The sequence below is a fragment of the Anser cygnoides genome, chromosome 1, assembly GCF_040182565.1.
Source record: "Anser cygnoides isolate HZ-2024a breed goose chromosome 1, Taihu_goose_T2T_genome, whole genome shotgun sequence".
NCBI classification, from domain to species: Eukaryota; Metazoa; Chordata; class Aves; order Anseriformes; family Anatidae; genus Anser; species Anser cygnoides.
In genome coordinates this window covers 37,109,498-37,132,285 of record NC_089873.1, presented here as the reverse complement: position 1 = coordinate 37,132,285, position 22,788 = coordinate 37,109,498, and the positions used below count along the sequence as shown (strand labels likewise).

General features: G+C 43.7%; 1 protein-coding gene across 4 annotated transcripts in view; it reads right to left on the bottom strand.

Moving 5' to 3' along the window:
• The window catches only part of TBC1D30 (TBC1 domain family member 30), a 53,949-nt gene that overhangs the window by 18,812 nt on the left and 12,349 nt on the right, over positions 1-22,788 (bottom strand). For 2 of the 4 annotated variants that reach the window (XM_048065333.2, XM_048065334.2), the window contains exons 1-5: positions 13,283-13,584; positions 6,326-6,387; positions 5,880-5,945; positions 2,831-2,956; positions 1,155-1,340 (exon numbers count right to left, since the gene is read on the bottom strand). In XM_048065333.2, the coding sequence (XP_047921290.2) occupies positions 1,155-1,340; positions 2,831-2,956; positions 5,880-5,945; positions 6,326-6,387; positions 13,283-13,442 (600 nt within the window). In that variant the 5' untranslated portion in view covers positions 13,443-13,584. Of the gene's footprint in view, positions 1-1,154; positions 1,341-2,830; positions 2,957-5,879; positions 5,946-6,325; positions 6,388-13,282; positions 13,585-22,788 lie in introns of those variants that run through there. The other 2 variants (XM_013195943.3, XM_048065332.2) reach the window with 1 other exon arrangement.

The following is a 22,788-nucleotide window of genomic DNA, read 5'->3' as shown; positions in this document are numbered from 1 at the left end:
TGTTTTCCATTCTCATTTTTACCAGATAAGACCCATATTGTGGTGCTAACAGTTTTCAGTGATCTACCTCTCCAGGGCAGTCTGGTGCTATGCCATTGCCTCCTTAGCACAAGGAGCCTGATGCCACTCATGATTAAATACAACTCAAAAACAACACAGAGTTCCCAATAATCAATTTGGGCTTCATAAAATCTTTGGGGAATTGTATTCCCCATACTATCATAAGGTGTCCTAGAAGCTTCTGGACAGTATAAAATCACACAAAAATAATAGCTGAAAGCATTGAATACATTTTCAGCACAAACTATTCAGAGGAAAGCTTACTGCCTGACAAAGTAAATATATTATATTATCTTCTTAATATTATAGGCTGCTGTCTAGAATGAAGCATCAAATGCCAACTAGCTGGACTCTATTACCAAAAGCTTTATATTTTAGAGCTCTGAGCAGACGTAAGTATTTACCACATTTTTGTCAAAGGCAAAACAAATGGCTCAGAATCTCAAGAGTCACAGTAATCTTTTACTATCTTGACCCTGACACATATGAGCAAGTTTACTCAATTAAATTTGCATATGACTGCGGTGAGCTGGATTTTCATTTTTATAACTTATGAGCCTCATGAAGCCTTCTCTTAATTAGAATAGAAAAGGTCTAAAAAATAATACACTATAACATGTATAATAAACGTGTAATAAAACACTGGCTAACACAGCCCTGACAGTAGCTTCAAATCTATTCATTTTCATTTTAAGTATTTATTTTGTGTCTTCCTACAATTTGTTTTAAAATACAGTTGATTTTTAACTGCTATGTATGGGGTTGATAATGGAAACTGGAGGCGTTAGCCACATACACGGTTTGGAAGCAGATTTGGGATTATGGGTTAAAATCTCCTAAAGTCAGTAGCAACGTTCTCTTTCATTTTGTTACGGCCAAACCCTCATTTGTTTGTTTGAAAATTTTTAGCAAGGATAACATTCAAACTGTCCACCTTCAGCTCAGTAGGGATAACAAACAATTCACAAATACAAATAAACTGAGTCCTCCGAGTCTTCCTCTTTTTGGCTGTCTACAGCATTTGCACATTTATTTATTCTGACGTTCACTAAGCAAACACATTCTTCAACACTGCAACAAAAGATTCTACTCACTTTCAAGGCATCTCCTTCATTGCCCTCCATTACTTCCAGAATGAGTGCAGCTAGTATGTTAAAACCTTGACAATAGCCAACAGATTTATTCCACCTGGCATAAGCCAGCAAAACTCGTTTTAATACCACTCGATCTTGCTCTGCCTCCTGGCCACAATAGGAACTGCAACCAGTCCGGTGAAGGTCCTTTAAAGAAGAAAAAAGGAGAAAAGCATAGACAGAAGTGTGAATTTTCCTTCCCCTTTTAGTTCTCCTGCCTGTCCAAGTGTTCCTTCCGCCTCCACCCTCCTGACACATACTCCTGAAGTTGATGAGAGTTTTTTAATCTGTAAACCTTTAGCTTACTGAAGAGAAATAGGTTGAGCGGGTCTTACGTTAACAAGTTATCCAGATGTTCATATGAAGTTGTCACAGAAGATATTACATGTTAGAAGACATCTAAATTTCAAATACGCAAAATATAAAAGTTGCATAATTCTTTTTAAAATTTCCCTTCACAGAATAGCGATTTCTCTCAATTTAAAGACTGCCAAAAGCAAGACTTCAGAAAAATGCATTTTGTGTATCTTAAACAGAAGCCTAAGGGAAAAATACCACATTTTTCTATTTCTGAATCGCTTTCGTTGCATGGGACAGCCATTACACCATGAGTTGGCTCAGCAGAATATCATGACCTCCTATTATTGCGCAACATGGAGCAAAGGATTAGAACAGATGCTTGTGTGAAACTGACATTGCCAGCAGCAATTTAAAGGTCTGAAGCTAGATACAAAATTTCTAGCAAGCATCTGTCAAGGACTTCCCCTTCAAGACCTTTGTTTCAGAAACCATTAGAGTTCTTGACTGGGATGTTCTTGACATATCATTGAATTTGTGAAGCGGTAATTTGTGCGAGGAAAGGAATACAGACAAGGAAATGAATACAGACAAAATCAATTTTTTTAAATGACCAAATAAAACAAGAGGAACTGTTTGTTTGTTTTAAATCAAACTATAAAAGAACTGCCAGGAAGCTAAGTTTTCAAAACACAAAAACAAACAAACAAAAACAGTGTCCTTGAGAATTTAATTTAAATGATTTGTAAAAGGCAAAGCACACTACAGTTTTTCATGAGTAATATCTGTAACCTTGAATTACCAAGTACAGACAACTATTGTAATAATCAGGAACATAAGGTACTTTGCTCCATGTACAGTAATTAAGGTGGCTATAGAACATAAGCAATCTCTCCTAGGTAAATAGACTAACATCTAAGTCATCACAGAAACATACATCTGTTAAGCCCTTCCCCAAAACTACTCTCTGCTTTAAATATAGTGCCAACCAGCTGAGAAATATATACAAAAGGTGTTTCACCACTGTAAAATAACTGAAAAGATGTTCAATTGCTTTATTATAAAACATAACACTGTTTAACCCCAGAAAATATTTGGCTTTATTTACAGAGATGAGGACAAAACCATATAACTGTCTCCATTACTCCAGTATTTCTTTTATATATATATAACTTGAGAAAAAAAAAGTTCAGTAATAGCATTTTTTTTTCTGTTACTGAGCCAAAAGGGAATTAAGGTGCAGCTTTTCCCAAAGCTGTTACAGACAACAAAATAAATCCAAACTCTAAAAAAAAGTCTTCACTTTTCATTAAAAAGTTGAAGTAAAATAAGTTGACTACCTTCACTATCTGGATGCCCATTGAATCATCATCAGGATTACTTCTTTCATTGAAGGTGAAACGCATTGTTTTATCCCAGTCAATGGCTATACTGTGCAAGTACTGATCAGCTAGGGTCAGCCAAACCTGGAAAGTCAACAGAATGCATTATTTCTCAGATAAAATATGAGCAGTTTTTATAAACATCGTGAGATGAACCTCACCAACTTCAGCCATCGATGATCTGCTGTTAGACTTGAAGTATGCAGAAGAGAACTATATTTAAAATAACTTTTGCATGATTAAAGTAATCCCTTACTCCCTAAAGCAGAAAGGAAGGAAACAGCATTAAGCATCCAAACCTGTGAAGTGCTTACAAAGGTGTAAGCCCATTGTCAGAAACTGAATTCACAGGGACTCTCCAAAACAGAAGCCCACCTACTGCAAGGGCCCTCCTGGCCGGATCAGCCCTTCTAACCTTGTAACCAGCAAGGTGTTTTATAAAAAAAATAAAACAGTTGCAGGCTTTCCTCAAACTCCACCATGGATTCATTTCCTGAAAACACCACGAGAGAAATCTAGTAGTGCTTCTCTCCTGCAGAGGTGGTCTCATCTGATCAACTTTGCAGAAAAGCAGCATTGACTATGAAGCATTTGGGGACGATCTGAAAAACTACTACTTGAATCAGAGTAAGTTCATTCTCCAAAAGGACTTCCTAAATTATTGGCACAACACAGAGTTCTGAAAACAGACACGTTGCCTATTTTTAAAGCCTAGTAATTACCAAAACAGATTTATGAATGTGTATTGAAGACTACGGATGGACCATGACAACATACAATGGCAGCAACTAACAATGAAGGATTCTTGTCTTCAGGATACTGAAAGAAAACATGAAAGCAAATGGGTCAAGTTTTATACCAGCTGTTAAGTCCCCCAAGTGAGAAAAGCAATTCAGACACTTCCCACAAATATAAACACTTAGGTAATCGCATGGTGAAGGAATTTATAGGCAATTCACAGAATTTGAGTTTTTCTGCATTTAAACCTGCCATCCCACTTTTGGAAAGCCACCCATGCAGAGGAATGATGCTGCTCTCTGCCTCCCAGCAACATTTGGCACTGCTATCATCCTGGTGATGTCCCTTGCCTCTGCCAGCTCTGGACACCAGATGTCATGTGCCACAGCAGTAACACAGATGTCACCCTGCCCCTTCTGCGGCCAGCAGAGCAAGCAATCAGCATGCTGCCAAACCATGAAATGCTTCCTTTGTTTTGGTATCAATCTTAAAGTTATCAGAAAGCCAAGGAATAGCAGTGAAAAGATCACATCCCTTTATGTAACGCTGATTCTTTGATTAGGACCATGGGACCATGTGGAGCAATGACAGAGACGGGCAGTATAAGAAGGAAGACAGAGACCTGATGGGGCAGAGCGCACCCCCAGCAGGTCTGCAGGTGACACAACTCTGGGAGGAGTGGCTGATACCCCAGAGGGCTGTGCTGCCATTCACAGGGACCTGGACAGGCTGGAGAAATGGGCTACGGGAGGTGATCCTTCCCTTCTGTTCAGCACTGGTGAGGTTACTGCAGTGAGTTACCTGTAGGAATGGGTCCAGTTCTGGACTCCCCAGTACAAGAGGGACATGTGGACACACTGGAGGGAGTCCCATGAAGGGCCAGACAAGCATCTCTCCCTATGAGGAAAGGCTGAGAGAGCTGGAACTGTTCAGCCTAGAGAAGAAAAGGCTCAGGGGGAATCTCATGATGTATAGAAATACCTGAGGGTAAGGTGCAGAGAGGATGGAGCCAGTCTCTTTGTGGTGCCCAGTGAGAGGACAAAAGGCATTGGGCACAAACTGGACCACAGGAGGTTACACCTGAACATCAGAAAGCCTTCCTTTGCAGTTCAGGTTGACTGTCCACTGGCACAGGTTGCCCAGAGAGGCTGCAAAGTCTCCATCTGTGGAGCTATCCAAAAGCCATCTGGACACGGTCCTGGACAATCTGCTCCAGGTAACCCTTCTTGAGGAGGTGGTTGGAGCAGAAGGCCTCCAGACAGCCCTTCCTACCTCAGCAATTCAGTGGCTTTGTGACCTCCGCCACTCGTGCACCACAGAAAAGCTGAAACAGCAGTTCTGAGAGACTTACTGAAGAAGGATAAAAGAACTTCTCAGGAAAGAAAAAGGCTACCAAATCGATATAATAATTCACTGGAGCTGTAGATCAAAAATAAAATGGTAGTGGTGTGAGGAAAGCAATGGCACTTATGTCTTACCTTTCCTTCCCCATTTGGTAAAGAGGAATATTTCAGTTTGGAAATATAGCAAGAAGAAAACAGGGAAGAAAATTACCTGATACATCAAAAATATATGGAACCATGTATATTTTATAAAGCTTTAAAAATATTTGTTTTAGTAGAACTAAATTATTAAAGCTGAGATCATGTGCCTCAGTTGTTAAGAAAGATGAATACATACAAGGCTTGTTTTTTAGGCTAGGGAACTTCAAATGTTGCTAAAGAAAGCAGTAAGGCAAATTTAGCATAATCCCACTGGACGCTTTCCTACAATACTAACCAAGTGCAATTTCCCAGTGATGGTGTACTCTGCCGTCCCACATCACTGCTGACTCTGAACCCTCCCATTTAGGGGACCTGCCTTTACCCTGTCAAATGTTTCTATCAACGTTCTTGCCAGCACCAGCATCTGGCAACTTCACCTCTCCTTTTAGTTGACCTGCAGCTGCTGGTGCAGCTTTGCCAGCGCAGTTCTTTGGGACTGACAGACTGAAACAATACCGATGGCACTGGAATAAGTGACCTAAGCCTCGATCAAAAAGAACCTTTAAATAGGGTGTAAATGCTGTGTTTACCTGTCTCAGCCCCTCCAGCTGCTAAATGAGGTTATCACTGAAGAATGGAAAGTAGGAAAAATCCCAGCACAACTTACACTTAAAATTTCCCAATAAATAAATGGTTGAAAAACACTGATGAGATTGATGTCGTTCATCTCTCTCTCATGCGAGACCACAGGTGATGTGTCCTGCATCGTGTACAGGTCTACCTACCTTTCTGCGCCATTCTTTTGGGATGCCTGTTGGCAGTCTGGCCACTGCTTTGAGTGCATCGTGCCACTAAGCAAAAACATCCAAAAGGGTAAAAGTCCACTGTTAGCTTAATGCAAAAACGTGGCAACATCTATACACTGAGAACATGCACGTTCATTTCTGTACGCATTTCGAAGTTTAATTGCTTAATCCACTTACAGGGAAAATATAGATTAATTACTTAATGATCTAAGAAAACAATAATATTCTAGAATACAAAGATGTAGGAGATAACCAAGAAAACAATTAAAACCTATTGTGTTTTCCAAATACTAACAGAACAGCTCTTCATGCAATAGCGAATAACATGCTGACATGACGACAGATGCTTTTTTGAACTAGGGTAAGTATCTCAACTGAAGAGAGCCCAGTCCTTCATAAGCACAGAGAAAAATGAATCAAATTACCTGCTGAAAACCATTTTGACCTAAAGATGGCTCAAGAGTGAATTTCAATTTCGTATCAACCCCTAGAAACAAAAAGGAAAAATAATCGTGATCATTATTTTCATTTAGTTCAGAAGGAGAAAAAAAAAATCTAGTTGAAATAAGAACATGAGATTTCAACTAGATGTGTTTGAATAATTACATTTTCACCTGTTTCTGCTAATTCTTGTTTTCACAGTGGATTCTAGGCATGTTTTAAAAAGTACACGGACAAAACATTTTTAAAATGCAGTTGTGCCCTGTTCAAATTAATGCTGTAGTTCAGCACAATTCACTTAACTAAAAAAAATAAAATAAAAAATCTGGTATTTCACTGTTCTGAAAATCATATTAGGACACTACAAACTACCATATGAAATGATATACAAAAAGATATACTGTAAACTACCACTGAAAAAGATATACAAAGAGGTGCTTTCCATCTACGTCAACTTCTGGACCTTAAAACACTTGATATTAATTTCTGACTTTGGGGTGTTAAAACTATTGTATTGCTCAGGATGTCAAATATTTAACCTACTTTATTTTTTGGCTGTAAGAGCAGATTACGTTAGTTTTTATATAGAAAATTTGCGGATACGCTTTAAAATACGTGACTACAAGGATCTCAAGGCCCACGCTGGATGCTGACTAGGGCATCTGGTAAGCCACAGCACAAAGAACAGCAACACTTGTCAGGCTGCTTAACAGCACCCATTTTGCCTCCACAACCCTCTGGTCCTTCAGCTGCCGCTGTCCAGCGCTCCGGTTCTGAACAGCGCATCCCGCCGTTCCCCCAGCTTCTGGCATAAAGAATAAAGCCTGTCTGTATTTTCCCTCCGTAACTCAGTATCCTGTATTGCTCCATATTTATGTCATGCATAACTTACGGTCTTCCTAGAATATCAACCCTAACCATTTTTGCATACATATTTAAATAGTCATATTAAAAAGCAAACAAAAACCCCACACAACACCACGCAACAATACTTTAATCCTGCAAGATTTAAGTATATAAAATCCACGCTAATCAACCCACCAGTAATACTCAGTACTTTGAAGCCTGGGAGTCTGTGAAAACCCAAACTGTAGTGGCATTTGCTAGTTCTGAAATATGAAATGTCTTTCAGGATTTGTATACTGTAATTTAAAAAGTGGCAATAAGTAACGTAGAAACCTCACTGCCTGATAAATACAAAGACGAAGCTTTCTCCTTCAAGGCTGCTTTTGTTTTGGCATGGGGAAGGAAAAAGAAAGAAAATTCACACAAAAATAAGTATTGTTTAGAATTTCAGAGTTTTAGTTGCATCATTGAGACTTGGGGATGGGTGCTGTCATTTCCCTGCTTCAGATTTAGAAGACACGCTTGACAGATTTAGAAAAATAAAAGCTTCAAACCATAATAGAAATGTCTTGAAAAATATTCGAGTGTTAACAGTAATTCCTGGAAGTAACTGCTTATTAGTATTCTACCCCATAAGTCCACGGCACTCAGCAGGGACACCTGATATATAAATCTCTTCATAATAATTCAGAACAGTGTAACAATGCCGGTAACCTACTAAGACGCAATCATATCACGCTTGCTGTAAATGTGAAAAAGTGACTCTCGTTCCCACGCAATTCAGTGTAAGTGTAAGTACCAGAAATCTCCAGTACATACAAACCAGTGTCATGACCAGGAACTCCTTTCGTTAAGGTAACAATTACCTGACACTGCTTGGTAGCAAAGGAGCAAGAGTCTTCCACGTTAATCACGTACTTATTTCCAACTCAACAGCCAAATATTAATCACTTCACAGTTTTCTAAGACATCTAAAGATCTCAGCAACAACAACTCTCTTTGTCTTGCCAACTTTTTAAGGAAGATGCAAGCAGACAGCCCGATCTGCAAAAGGTCAAGCACGGTCAGATACAACCTCCCAGTAAGGTGGAACGTGTCTATCATTTACTTAACATCACGGCAAGGGAGCTCACCAGATAAGCTGTCTTTCTCTTGATTAAATCAGACTGAGATGAGACCCTTGTATTTCCATCCATGTAAGTTTATCATATCATTGCTGACAATTAAGACAGATGTGAAAATTACTAGAAATAAGGCTAACATCATGTGGTAACACTAGTCCACGCGGCTAGGTCTCTGCCGTATGATGAGAAACCTCTTGGTCAGGCCATGCACTATAACCACGTAACTCCACAAAGCCATGGAGTCTGTAGCCCCTTATTTGTTCCCAGTTGCTAGTCAGAAATATTCCCAAAATCAAACCCCACTGCCTGTTACTTGTTTCTGACACAAGAGACATCTCTACACGTGCAATTTCTGCACTCTTCACTGGATTTGTCCCTGGACTTCAGAGCTTCCCCAGGGAAATGAATGGGTATCCCTATTCCAAGCTCTCCTGGTTTCCCAAACCCTCCTACCCCCATCATTCCCCCTCTCCTAACACATTCCCCACCCTTCATGTACTTCTTTTGCAGTCAGTCCCATCATCCTTTTCATTCCATCCGCTCTTAATCTGGGGAAAGGCTGGTGATGAAGGCCTCCTCCTCCTCCATCCAGTCTTTTCTCTCCTAAATTCCCTCATGTGCTACATCTTACCAGTGAATCCCGTTATCTCTGCTTTCAGTTGCCCTCTCCCCACAAAACTGGATTCCCCAACACCTTCTCCCCCACTCAGCACCCCACACCTATCCAACCCTGCCACGGACCCTCTGCACCCATTTTCACTGGATTTGCCCTTTTTGTCCACCCTCCACCTCTGTCCCATATTCCTCTCCACTACATAAGCAGGCACTCTTTGCAGAGAAGACTCCTGACCCCTTGGGGCTTTGCAGGAACTTTTCTTTCCAACTCCTCCGCATGGCAGAAATGTACCATACATGCTGCAATAGTTCCTACTCTCATGGACTGTAAAGCACTGTCAGTACCACTCAGCCCTTTTCCACCAAACCAGACAGACCACGGTGTCATCTGACATATTACGCATCACCTCCAGGTCAGTCACTTTCAATTGATGCTTCATACCTAAAAAAATTATTAACCCGTGTAGGCAGGAACACAAACGAATTAAATAGCTCCACAAACACAAGCATACACAAAGGTACAGTTGTTTGGCACAGATTCACAGATTCACAGATTTCTCTAGGTTGGAAGAGACCTCAAGATCATCGAGTCCAACCTCCGACCTAACACTAAGTACTCCACTAAACCATATCCCTAAGCTCTACATCTAAACGTCTTTTAAAGACCTCCAGGGATGGTGACTCCACCACCTCCCTGGGCAGCCCGTTCCAATGCTTAATAACCCTTTCGGTAAAGAAGTACTTCCTAACATCCAACCTAAAACTCCCCTGTCGCAACTTTCGCCCATTCCCCCTCGTCCTGTCACTAGGCACGTGGGAGAACAGACCAACCCCCACCTCTCTACAGCCTCCTTTCAGGTAACTGTAGAGAGCGATGAGGTCGCCCCTGAGCCTCCTCTTCTCCAGGCTGAACAAGCCCAGCTCCCTCAGCCGCTCCTCGTAAGACTTGTTCTCCAGACCCCTCACCAGCTTGGTCGCCCTTCTCTGGACTCGCTCGAGCACGTCCATGTCCTTTCTGTAGCGAGGGGCCCAAAACTGAACACAGTACTCGAGGTGCGGCCTCACCAGAGCCGAGTACAGGGGCACAATCACTTCCCTCGACCTGCTGGCCACACTGCTTCTTATACAGGCCAGGATGCCGTTGGCCTTCTTGGCCACCTGAGCACACTGCTGGCTCATATTCAGCCGACTATCCACCAATACTCCCAGGTCCTTCTCGGCCAGGCAGCTTTCCAGCCACTCATCTCCCAGCCTGTAGCTCTGCTTGGGGTTGTTGCAGCCCAGGTGCAGGACCCGGCACTTGGCCTTGTTGAACTTCATGCAGTTGACCTCAGCCCATCGCTCCAGCCTATCCAGATCCTCCTGCAGAGCCTTCCTGCCCTCGAGCAGATCGACACACGCACTTAGCTTGGTGTCATCTGCAAACTTACTGAGGGTGCACTGGACGCCCTCATCCAGATCATCGATAAAGATATTAAAGAGGACCGGCCCCAGTACCGAGCCCTGGGGGACTCCACTAGTGACCGGCCTCCAACCAGATTTGACTCCATTCACCACAACTCTCTGGGCCCGGCCATCCAGCCAGTTTCTAACCCAGCGAAGCGTACGCCAGTCCAAGCCACGAGCAGCCAGTTTCTTGAGGAGAATGTTGTGGGGAACGGTGTCAAAAGCCTTACTGAGGTCAAGGTAGACCACGTCCACAGCCTTTCCCTCATCCACCAAGCGCGTCACTTGGTCATAGAAGGAGATCAGGTTCGTCAAGCAGGACCTGCCTTTCATAAACCCATGCTGACTGGGCCTGATCGCCTGCTTGCCCTGCAAGTGCCGCGTGATGACCCTCAAGATAATCTGCTCCATGAGCTTCCCCGGCACTGAGGTCAAACTGACAGGCCTATAGTTCCCCGGGTCTGCCCTCCGGCCCTTCTTATAGATGGGCGTCACATTGGCTAGCCGCCAGTCAACCGGGACCTCCCCCGATAGCCAGGACTGCCGATAAATGATGGAAAGCGGCTCGGCCAGCTCCTCCGCCAGTTCTCGCAGTACCCTCGGGTGGATCCCATCAGGCCCCATCGACTTGCGCACATCCAAGCTCCGTAGCAGGTCGCCAACCATTTCCTCATGGATAGCGAAGGCCACATCCTGCTCCCCATCCCCTTCCACCAGCTCAGGGCACTGGGTGTCCGGAGAACAACCGGTATTGCCGCTAAAGACTGAGGCAAAGGCGGCATTAAGCACCTCAGCCTTTTCCTCATCCTTAGTAACTAGGTTTCCCCTCGCATCCAGTAAAGGATGGAGATTCTCCCTAGTCCTCCGTTTCGCGTTGATGTATTTGTAAAAGGATTTTTTGTTGTCTTTAACGGCACCGATCATATTTCTGAAGGGTAGGAGGATGGCAAATATGGCCTGTTCAATGCCCTTGCAGCCAGGTCACCAGAAACAACTGCAGAAAAGCTATTTGGAGAGAAATTAAAAAATAACAAAACAAAAAACACAACCAACACACACAAAACACAACAAAATCCAGACCCGTTAGCTTTCCCATGAAAAACGCACCATGAAGCCTGACAACAAAGGGCTAAAAGAAGGAACATTACACCCCTAGGATTCCCAAACCCTAACAGACACCCACTGTGTGACCAAAACAGGGCACATAACCACATAATAAGCCACCAAAGCAGAGAAAACCATCCAGCCAAGCACCTGGATGAAGAATCAAGTCCCTGATCCTCAGCTATGGTAAACAAAAGGATGGGGCTGAAGTCTCAGATATTTTTTTCAGAAATACTAAAACAGGAAAGTCATAGGGAGATGATCTGTTCTGATGCACGTATACGAGCCACAGTTTCCAACTTACAAAGCACATCGCTGCAGGTTCTTGGTACTTAAAAGCAGCCGTTGAAATGTCTCCCATGGAAAACCAATAAATATTTTATTGAAAACAAACAAGGAAAAGGGCCTAGAGCTGCTTCCTGTGCAGTGGGAGTCCAAACCTGGGGACAAAAATGGCAACGTGAACTACTACCTTATTGTTGCTTGTTTTAGAACCAGAAAGACTCCTAGTCTCACCCTGTAATTTTTCTCTAAATATACATTTTCACCTGCAAAATCAGAAATAGCAGCCAAAGCTGCCACCAGAGCACACTCGGATATATCAAAACACATCCAAAATCTGCAGTCCACAAAAACTCACTGCAAACATACGCTGACACAGATACTAAGAAAACCTGAAGAAAATTTCATTAAGCTTATATTTTTTTTAAGGGCTCATTAGGTTCCCTCTCTCCAGCACTGTGAAAGCATGTATCCCGAATGATGTCATCCCTATTAACTTACACTGAACAATGTGGAAAGCCCAGCCCAGGGGGATTTCCTAGCTTTAGGACTATGGCATTCGTGATTGTGCCTCTCATTGTCTATCCTAGTCTTCACAGGAGCATTTAAGAACATCGTTACCCAGATATCATTACCTGGAATACGGGAAGACTACTACAGGGGTCTGTGAGAATCAGAAGTCAGGAAATCCTTTCAGTAACAGCAGTGCTATAAACCTACACCAGAATAAACCTGAGACAATAATAGCATCCCAAATGAATCTCGAGCACAGAAGCAGTCAGCACAACACAATTCCAAAAGCCATCTTGGACACGAGTGCTAGTACAATGGGAAATGAACCGTATGTACCTCCATGCACTGCTCTAGGTTAGTTTTTAAGACCTCGAGCTCACATATTTCCAGTACGCCTAGGATTAGGCAAGACCTGACAACGCTTTAGCTCCGAGTGGCAGCTCTGACATTATAAACCCGGATTTCCACTAAAAACCAAAGGATCCAACGCTGTGACGGAAGCAACCACCACCCAGCAAGGATCCCCCGAGCCGAAAAGGATCCCCCTTTGAGCCCAAAGCCCATCTCCCCGGGACACGGCAGCCGCTGGCAGGGCTCCTGCCCCTCATAAGCCCGTGGCGCTGAGGCGAGCCCGTCAGCCCCGCACCGCAGACAAAGGCTGGGCGGCAGGCAGGAGGGGGCTCCGCCATGAGGCGGGGACCAGCCCAGCGGCACAGCAGCGGGCCGAGGAGCGACAAGGGGGCAGCTGGAGGGCAGAACCGGCCGCTGCGGGACGGGGAGCGGAGCCCGGCGGGTCCGGAGGCCGCTCCGCCCGCTGCCCGCCGGCCTCAGCCAGCGGCGCCCCGCGCAGGCCCGGGGGCGGCCATTTGCCGCCGGCCGCCTCCCCGCACCGCGCCGCGCCTACCCGGGCCGCCCATCGCCGCCCGGCCGCCTGCTCCCGGCCCTGCCGCCCGCACCGCCGAGCCGAGCCGAGCCAGGCCAAGCGGCTTACGGGGATTAGGGTCGCGGTACCTGGCTCTAAGGTGCAGAGCAGGCGCGGCGCCGTGCGGGAGATGCAGCTGCGCTTCTTGAGGACGTTGCTGAGGATGGTGCCCACGCCGCCGCCCGAGCTCTGCCGCTTGAGGCATCGCCCGCCGCGCCGCAGCGAGCCCGTCAGCCGGTCCTGCCGCATGGGTGCCCGGCCCGGCTGGGCTGCTCCTCGCCGGGGCTTCGCTGGGCACCGCTCACGGCTCCCTCAGCCCCGAGCGCAGGGCTGGGGGCATGGCGAGGGCCCGGAGCCCCGGGCCGGGCTGGGCGGCAGCGGCTCTGTGCGGCGCGGGCAGCCCAGCGGAGGTGCTGAAGGGAAAGAGGGAGGACGAGGAGAGGAGAAAAAGAGGCGAAAAAAAAAAAAAAAGGAGTTGCTCCCGCCCCCAATCCTAGCATCACTGCGTGAAAACCGGCAGCCTCTCCTCCTTCTCCTCCTCCTCTTCCAGCAGCACCTGGGCTGCAGAAACAAAGGGCGGCGGGGGGCCCCCAGCAGCAGCACTGCAGCCCGGGGGGTGAGCACCCGGCAAGGGGACCCCTGGCTGGGGTCGGGCTGGGGACCTCCTCCACCCAATTCACGGCCATTTCTGGGAATCTGAGCCGCAAGCCTCACCTAATGCTAGTGACAAGGCGCCGTGCGCCAACACACTTAAAAAAAAAAAAAAAACACCCCAAACTAGCTGACAAAATTATGGGTGCATTCTCAAGCACCTGCACGCGACCTAACAGCATCTTAAAAGGGCTTGGTAGGAAATCATCAAGGAAAATATTCGAAATACTGACAGCTCTGATGAGCTAAACCACTCGGTGCTGCTGCAGAAGGCGAGTAGGATTTATCACGTCACGCTGGTCAGGCTCAAAGAGCGAGCTGCCACAAGTCCGAGTCCACCCGCCGACAGCTGTAGCTGTGACACAGCCCCTCGCTCCTTTATTAAACAGATGTTTATCAGCTGCAGTACAAAGGCAGGAGAAAGCTGGCAACAGATAAGCAGTAAAGCCAATTATATAAAAGACACACACACAAAAAAAGTTATATCTATATTTAGAAGCTACCGTTAATTTTTCATAGAAGTGTGATTTTGATCATGCCTCTTTAAATATCTGGTTCAGTTCTGCAGAAAAGCCACCACATTGGAGCTGCTAGCTTGCACTCTGAATAGATAATTAAGTCTGTGTGTCGGTGGTTCTTTTTTTAACAAAGGTGACACTTCCCTGCTGATGTAGATGATGTAAATCACTTTGTTTCAGTGCCAGCTGGAGATGATGATTTAGTGGTTAAAGCATCAAATTTGAAATAAATTAATCTCCCTTGGTGTACAGATTGTACCAATGGGACTGTAACAGAAATATTTAACTACAGAAATAACCGTGTAATCTAATATTTTTCTCCTCTTCCTTGGGCGCCATACACAAACAGCCCCACATCAGTCTTTGATCATTTCAAGACTGGGTAACTCAACACTACGCACCGCTGGCCAAAATCTCAGCAGCCATGGCCAATGTTTCAGGACTTGCCCAAAGAGGCACTCTTGTTATCCAGACAGTGACTTGGTCATCCCACCAAACCGAACACAGCCATATCCTTCCTTCAATTGTTAAACAAATCAGCTCTAAGAAAGACATCCATATTTAACTGATGGGGATAACCAGCTGCTTTGGTACAACCAAAGAATTCAGTGTCCTCATTACTGCTGTTTCTCCTACTTGTCATCCTGTCAGTCTTTGAAAACCAGAAACAAACAGGACAATCACTCCGTGACTGAGGACACGGATACCTGCAAGGACCAGCACGCCATTAAGGACAATTGCCCACGTGCCAGACAATTAATGCAACATTTCTTGTAAGAAAAATGCAAAAATGCACTTTAGTGCACAAAATGAACAAGCCAAAACATACTAATGGGTTTGATGACTCACTGGATCATTAGCACAAATGGATTTTGGAGACATGGATAAGTCTCCCATTATGTATACATATGCATATCTAAAGAGCAAGAACCTAGCTTCTAGAAAAGTGGATCGCATCAGTTTTTAACCACCCATCAGCCAAAGCCTCTAACTTGCCAGCGGAAAGGCAAGCTTTGTCCCACTCCCTGGACTTGCACACATCTAAGCATGACACTGCATGTCAGCAGCTTGTATAAATTTGCCCTATTTACCACTAATTTGTAAACAGTCTTCAACAACAAGAAAATTTCAAAGGGCAGACACTGCAGCTCACAGACAAATCATCAGTTTCAAGCTGAGGAAAAAGCAACAATTTGAACCCAAAGATGTCACGAGCCATCATGCATCTAGTTTGATCCACCAAGGCAGAGAAGGCTGGCCACGTTCACAAGTCCTTATCTATAATTACTGGCAAAACAGATGGCAAATTATTAGAAAATACATTAAAAAAAAAAAGAGAAGAGTTTTGGGCAACCCGGATACTTAACCTCCAGATATTTTATAATTATCAGCCTGAGACTTTGCTTTTCTCCCCTGCAGTTCATTTCTTCCCTCCCACACAACACAGTCACTTTCTGAAAAACTTTTCCTCTTCATTTGGTATCTCTCTGCAGTCTTATCACCACCTGCTAACTGTGCCTTTTTAGGGCCTGAGCATACTTCATAAGAAATCCTCGATGACAAGTATAACTCGCGTAGTTGTCACAACCTGCCTTCTGGTGATTGGTCCTATGATCATCACCAGGTTTCGACACAGAAAAAACAACTCTATTTACCCTACACCTCCCCATTCACCAGCCCACTTCTATTCTGTCTGCTCTGCAATGAGGTTCAAGATGTGCAGCAAGAAAGGAAGACTAAGCGTCAGCAGATGCGGTGGTGACAGGAACAACAGCACAAATGGGGCTGCAGAGCAACCTTGTGATTAAAGAAAAGGACGCAGCTTTGTGCACAGAGCTTCAGCAACCCAGATCCAGGACTCCTGGAAAGCACACGCTTCACTGGCTCTCTTATGATCTGCACAAAGAAGACTAAACATAACCAAAAGACTAAAAATGGTAAAATATCTCCCCTGGCGCAACTTTAGCCCATTCCCCCTCGTCCTGTCACCAGGCACGTGGGAGAAGAGACCCATTTCCACCTTGCTACAGCCTCCTTTAAGGTACCTACAGAGAGCGATAAGGTCGCCCCTGAGCCTCCTCTTCTCCAGGCTGAACAACCCCAGCTCTCTCAGCCGCTCCTCATAAGACTTGTTCTCCAGACCCCTCACCAGCTTCGTTGCCCTTCTCTGGACTCTCTCGAGTACCTCGACGTCCCTCTTGTAGCGAGGGGCCCAAAACTGAACACAGTACTCGAGGTGCGGCCTCACCAGAGCCGAGTACAGGGGGACAATCACTTCCCTAGACCTGCTGGCCACACTGCTTCTTATACAGGCCAGGATGCTGTTGGCCTTCTTGGCCACCTGGGCACACTGCTGGCTCATATTCAGCCGACTATCAACCAGTACTCCCAGGTCCTTCTCAGCCAGGCAGCTTTCCAACCACTCATCTCCCAGCCTGTGGCACTGCTTGGGGTTGTTGCGCCCCAGGTGCAGGACCCGGCACTTGGCCTTGTTGAACTTCATGCAGTTGGCCTCAGCCCATCGGTCCAGCCTATCCAGATCCTCCTGCAGAGCCTTCCTTCCCTCGAGCAGATCGGCACACGCACCTAACTTGGTGTCGTCTGCAAACTTACTGAGGGTGCACTGGACGCCCTCATCCAGGTCATCGATAAAGATATTGAAGAGGACCGGCCCCAGCACTGAGCCCTGGGGGACTCCACTAGTAACCGGCCTCCAACTGGATTTAACTCCATTCACCACGACTCTTTGGGCCCGGCTACCCAGCCAGTTTTTAATCCATTTATTAAACATCACAGAAAAAAGAGCAAGAGCCCATACTTGCTTACCAAGGTGTTCACTGCAAATATAAACTGTATCAAGGATAGGAAATAACATCTATGATTATCAGAAACGGAAAACCAAGACTTAAATGATTAGTCTCAGGAAGTGTGCAGCAGAACTGAGAAACTAATCCAATTCTAGCCCAGTCCTACCTCTTCCTTTAGACTGCACACACCGTTCTTACTTATTTTCCCCTTCAACAACAGACAACACAGTAAGGAAGTTTTTGGCAGTTAAGTATGCCCAAGAAGTATGCCAAACTTTTCCATCATCAGTGAAAAGACCTGAAAGATCACCTATCTGTAACGAAGGCACTTGCAAACCAGTTGTGAAAGCACTTTCTAGAAACTTCTAGGACACCAGGATGGAACTGCGATGACCAGTCTCCCATTTAGGGAGGCACCACATTCACGGGCAGTGAATCAGTGCAGGTAAGGTCAGCTGCAAACCCCTCAATTCATATGTTGTTCTCAAGGTGGCACAAGAGATGCTTATGCAATAGGATCATGTGGGTGAGAATGTGAAAGCTCTCAAAAGCATCACAGGTTGCTAAAAAAAAAAAAGGTACCAAAAGTACTGACACAGCTGTAACCCCCTTGAACCTGCCTTTAACCATCTCCACTTGTAAAGACGTAGCTGTTTTCATGAACAGGGGATGCACAGGAAGACATCTGTACGGTACCAGGGCTCACTAAGGCCAACAACAAAACTGCATGCTCATGTCTCCCCAGACCCATGCACAACCCAGTGGAGTACCAAGACCCTACTTTCCTGAGCCCTTCAGGAAACCACACAGCAGTAAGGTTTTCGTGAGCTTGTCCCTGCAACACAATCACATTGAAAGCCATGGATATGTTAACATTCAAATGCTATACACCACAAATTATTAACTCTCCTTGCTGTGTAACCATCTCTCACAATCACGCCATTAAAAAGCTCATATTCTGCAGCATCTGCAGCTTCTAGGCAAAACTGTTTGAGGTGGAAGAATTAAATTTGCTGATAATGCAGGAACACTGAGCAAACAAATGGCAGCAACCAGTGCCAATGGGCCAGGTACAAAGAGCAGCCTATTTTGTTCCAAGACATGACTGTTCCCAGAGCATAACAGGAGAGAACTGAAAGAATTCCTGAGAAGTAGGAACCGACTCATGCTCTGTAAACAGCATATGCCACAGATCGAGGACACCTCAAATATTTTCAGGAGAAAAAAAAAAATTAAAAAATCAAATGTTACAAGCTAGATGTGATTTGGAAACCTCTACCTTAACACAGTGTTTCATGGCTGCACTGAAAGGACAAGGCAAAGATTTTTAACTCAGAACCATCCATGTAAGAAACAAAAGAGTTTTAAATATAATACTAGTTGATTACAGGACAGGAGTAAGTTAATTCCCCTTATTATGCCAATTACAGAGGGAAACAAACTTGCACAACTGAGTAAGCCTGATATTCTATTAAAGCTGTTTCTGTTCACTCCAATGCCCATAAATTCTAATTCTGGGCTGCAGCATTATTGTAGTAGGTGCTGTACAAGCACAGCAAAAGACAGACTGCCTGCTTTAAAAGGAAGAAATAAGAGAAAAGAAAACATATTAGCATATGGAGGAGCACATGCAAACAGCAAGACTGTATTGGTAAGCACGACAGAAGGAGTCTTAATATAGGAGCTGCTGTTGCATTTCTGTAGACTTCATGGCAAAAAGGACTACCAAGGGACACATCTGAAAGAGGACAATGACGTAGCATGAGGCCAGTAAGAGGGCTGAGGGATTAGGTTTTAATGAACTTCAACATGGATAAACACCTACAAGTAAATACCAGCACAGGGAGAAATAAGAAGGTACTTGTTTTAAAATGCTAAGTGTAGGATGCAGGGAGGAGGCATGAGCTAACCTTGAACATCGAACAGGAAATGACAAATATGTGATAACGGAGAAGAGTAGGTTGTGAAGAGCTTTCTACGTTAAAGCAATGGAAGCAAGATACTGACTAGGTCTCTGAAGACCATAAGGGAAGCGTAGGCAACTCACACACGTTTAAACACCTATGTACGAATACTAAAATGTAGACGGGTTAACCTCTAACTGAAATCTACTGTCACAATTAATTCTTTGTACAGCACGTATGCGATCTTCTAAAAGGACACAACTATAGCCAGCAGGAAAAGAGCTTGAAGAAGTGTTGCATGTCCCAAATGCTTCTAACTAGATCTTAATTAGAAAAAAAGTGACAGGTAAATCAGTGGAAGGTTTTTCTCATGTTGTGAAATTACAGGGTGCTGGAATTGAACAACAGCATCCAGATTTCTTTTCTTTTTTTTTTTTCTTTTTCTTTTCTAATTAGGTACAGCTGTATAAATTAATTCTGAAGTCCTCCTTGCCATTTCAGGAACACAGTGATCACTGTTGTCCTGATGAAGGAAATACAGAAATACAGTGTGGGGGGGGGGGGGGTGGAAGACATGGAGTGAACATCAATTTATTTCACTCATTTATGCACTGACTATAGCAGTAAAGGGGATCATGTGCAGTTACCTTAAGCAGATATTTGCATGTGGTGAGCAAGGTAAAAGACATGTCCTGAAGGCATTGCTATAGCAACAATGTATTTAACCAAGTAGTAAACTGCATAAATTCTAATGTTAACAGGTGGCACAGAAGTCACAGCAATGCTTTTATGACCAATAAAATATGTACAGAGGAGTGTGTTTTAAATAAAACACACATTAATTGAAGTGAGATCTCAAATACCAAATACCTTTTTTTTGTCAGAGGAATTTCCTGTCTCCACTGAAGTACAGAATTAAATATACTATTTTTGTAAAGGACACAGTAAGAGAAATCACTGAAGAGGCCTACATAAAAATATTATGTGTAAGAATTAAGAAATGTTCCCTTACCTTGCTAAATGATGGAAAGTAAATGCACGTCTTGGCCAGCATTCACACACCAGAATCCTGCTTAGATGTCACGTGGTCATTTTAAATATCAAATCACCAAATCAGCAGAAAAGACTAATGCAATATATGAAAAAAAAGAATAACAAGAACTACACTTCTGACAGTTATTGTTTGTAGTCATGTTTAAGATAATATTTGTAGAAGAAAAGAGGTCACTTGATTGCAGGCTCCCAGCCCTCAAACAGCTGCTCTTCCCTTATTAGAATTTAATTATTTGCTTAGCATCTAGCATAGAAATTGAATGTTACAGTGCGGATTACCAGCTTGTTTGGTTTGAACTGCTATTTCAGAAACAGCAAGGTTTTAACGCCCCTAACATAACTAATGAAAACTAAAATACTGTGTTCCCCAAGACAAGATTTATCCACAGACAGAACACGTAAATGTTTTTGACTGAAAAGTAATCATCAGTTTGAAAACTGTCTAACTAGAAAATGCCTTTGCTTTGGGCTGGGAAGCACTACAGGGGTGAGATCATGTTTATAAATAAGTTTTTACATATCTTTTACTACTTAGTTGTAGTAATGCTTAGGACTTCCATCAAAGACCAGGATCAGGAGGTACAAAGCTTTCTACAGACACGTAGAAAAAAAGACATCATCCCAGCACTGCCCAAGTACAGGAGTCCTGCTTCCAGCACAGATCCTCCCTTTCTCAATTCACGTGGCCTCCATGGACAGAGCTTCATTACAGAGGAATGGAAACAAAACCCTTTCTGGGGTTGTGGAGGAAAATGGTGTTCACTCTAACAGAAGTTAATGGAGCTTTTGGGAGCACAAATCTTGATCAGTCGCTATGGAAGCCCTCTACCAGCACTCAAGATCTTTGATCCCATATACATCAGCCTCTGTTTGCAGATGCCACTAGCTCTCTAAAGAAACTGAAACGTTCCCATTAAGTTTTGTTTGTAAATAAAGGTATTACAACTCTGAGTCCAGATAATTCTCTTCTCCACCTATCAGCTGGGCCATGGCTTCACAGAGCAAGTGCTCTGCAACCTGTGCAAGTGCTGAAAAAGGAGGTGACTAGCATAAGGGAACCTCAAGCTACCACCTCCCACTTCCTGAAAAATGAGAGTACATCAAGCATTTAGACAAGACTGACCAAGCAACAGGCTTTTACTGATGTTTGAGTGAAATGAGAAGAAAATAGTTATCAATCATGACCACATTACTATTCCAAGCTTTTTTATTCAAGTTAAACAACAAAGTTTCAGTTTATAGTCCACTCTCACAGGACAAGTTTACTGAACTGAATATGATTTGAATATGATAATTTATGGTTAATGAAAGCTTCTTTTAGAACAGAAGCCTGAACCATTAAAATTGTTTTTTAATATGTACAACACTATACAACTGTGAATTTTGGTAACACACAAACTCTGATTGTTTGCTTACTACTATGCAGCTTGGGACAATCCACTTCGCTCCTCTGAACTTATGCTGCTCCTACCAGCTTGAGTGCCCTGCTCTCACTAAAAGTTTATTTTCTAGAGAGTCTCTTACCAAGTGTTTGTCCAGTGACCAGCTCATTAGATTTCTGACTTCCCTGGGCTCCTCTAGGCATTACCACAAATATTATTTAATTCCTCAGATTAGGATTCCCATTAAAAAAAAAAAAAAAGACCAGCTATGCACACTGATTACCTCCCCATTCCAACTTCCTCTAGTCTCACTGAATAATTGTTTTTCCTTCAGGATCTAAGGCCCAATAACATTTGTTGACAATGATGACTGGATGAGATGCAACCCAAGAACCACAAACTGCTCATACTTCGGATTTTGGCAATAGTATCCTGTATGGATGACAGGAACATATTGATTGGTACAAGTTGCTGTCATTTTTAGGGAGGTACATCATTTTAGAAAAAGATTTCACTGCTACTAAAACAGAACAAGAGGTTTCCAATTTTCACTAAGAAAGATACAAATAATATGCTTGTGTCACTTTTCTTTTACAAAAGTGTTTTAGTAAGATGATGTAACATGGAGATGTAACACGGACTTCACTTCCTTGGCAAATTTCAAGTGTTTCTGAGGAGCATCCACTGAGCATCCACTGCTCAGCAAGTCAAACTCAGGTTATTATTAACTTCAAGTAGCAAAACACTGTAAAATCTGAGGAGATTTCCAGAGCTGCTTCAGCACAGAATTACATGCAGGAGTATCGATCCAAATAGACTAAATTCACAGCTCGCTTTTCTAGTATCTTGTGTTTAAATGTCAAACTTATTTCGCAAGGCTGCAGAAATGTAGCTGCTAGCTGATGCTCCATAAACCGGTCTATTCCTAGGACTAATTATCCCAAGCAGCTGTTATCCTGCATTTGATCTTCAGTATCCAGGAAATCTCTTCGTCAAAGCCTAACATAACCAAAGAATGTTTTATATGTCATATTCAGAGATAAAATGCATCTATATTACTTAAAGGCCACGTACTCTGTAGGGCATTTCCATAGAAGCTCCATTTCTCCATTTACCCTCCTGCAAGTTTACAAAGATTTAAGACAAAAATGAAAAAAAAAGATGGCATTTAATTAGGAAAAAGAACAGTAAAGTTAATTGTACTGAACTATAATACCTAGAAAAAAAAAAGAAGGTAGTGCTAAGCTAGACAAATGTGAAAGACTATGCATAGTCTAATT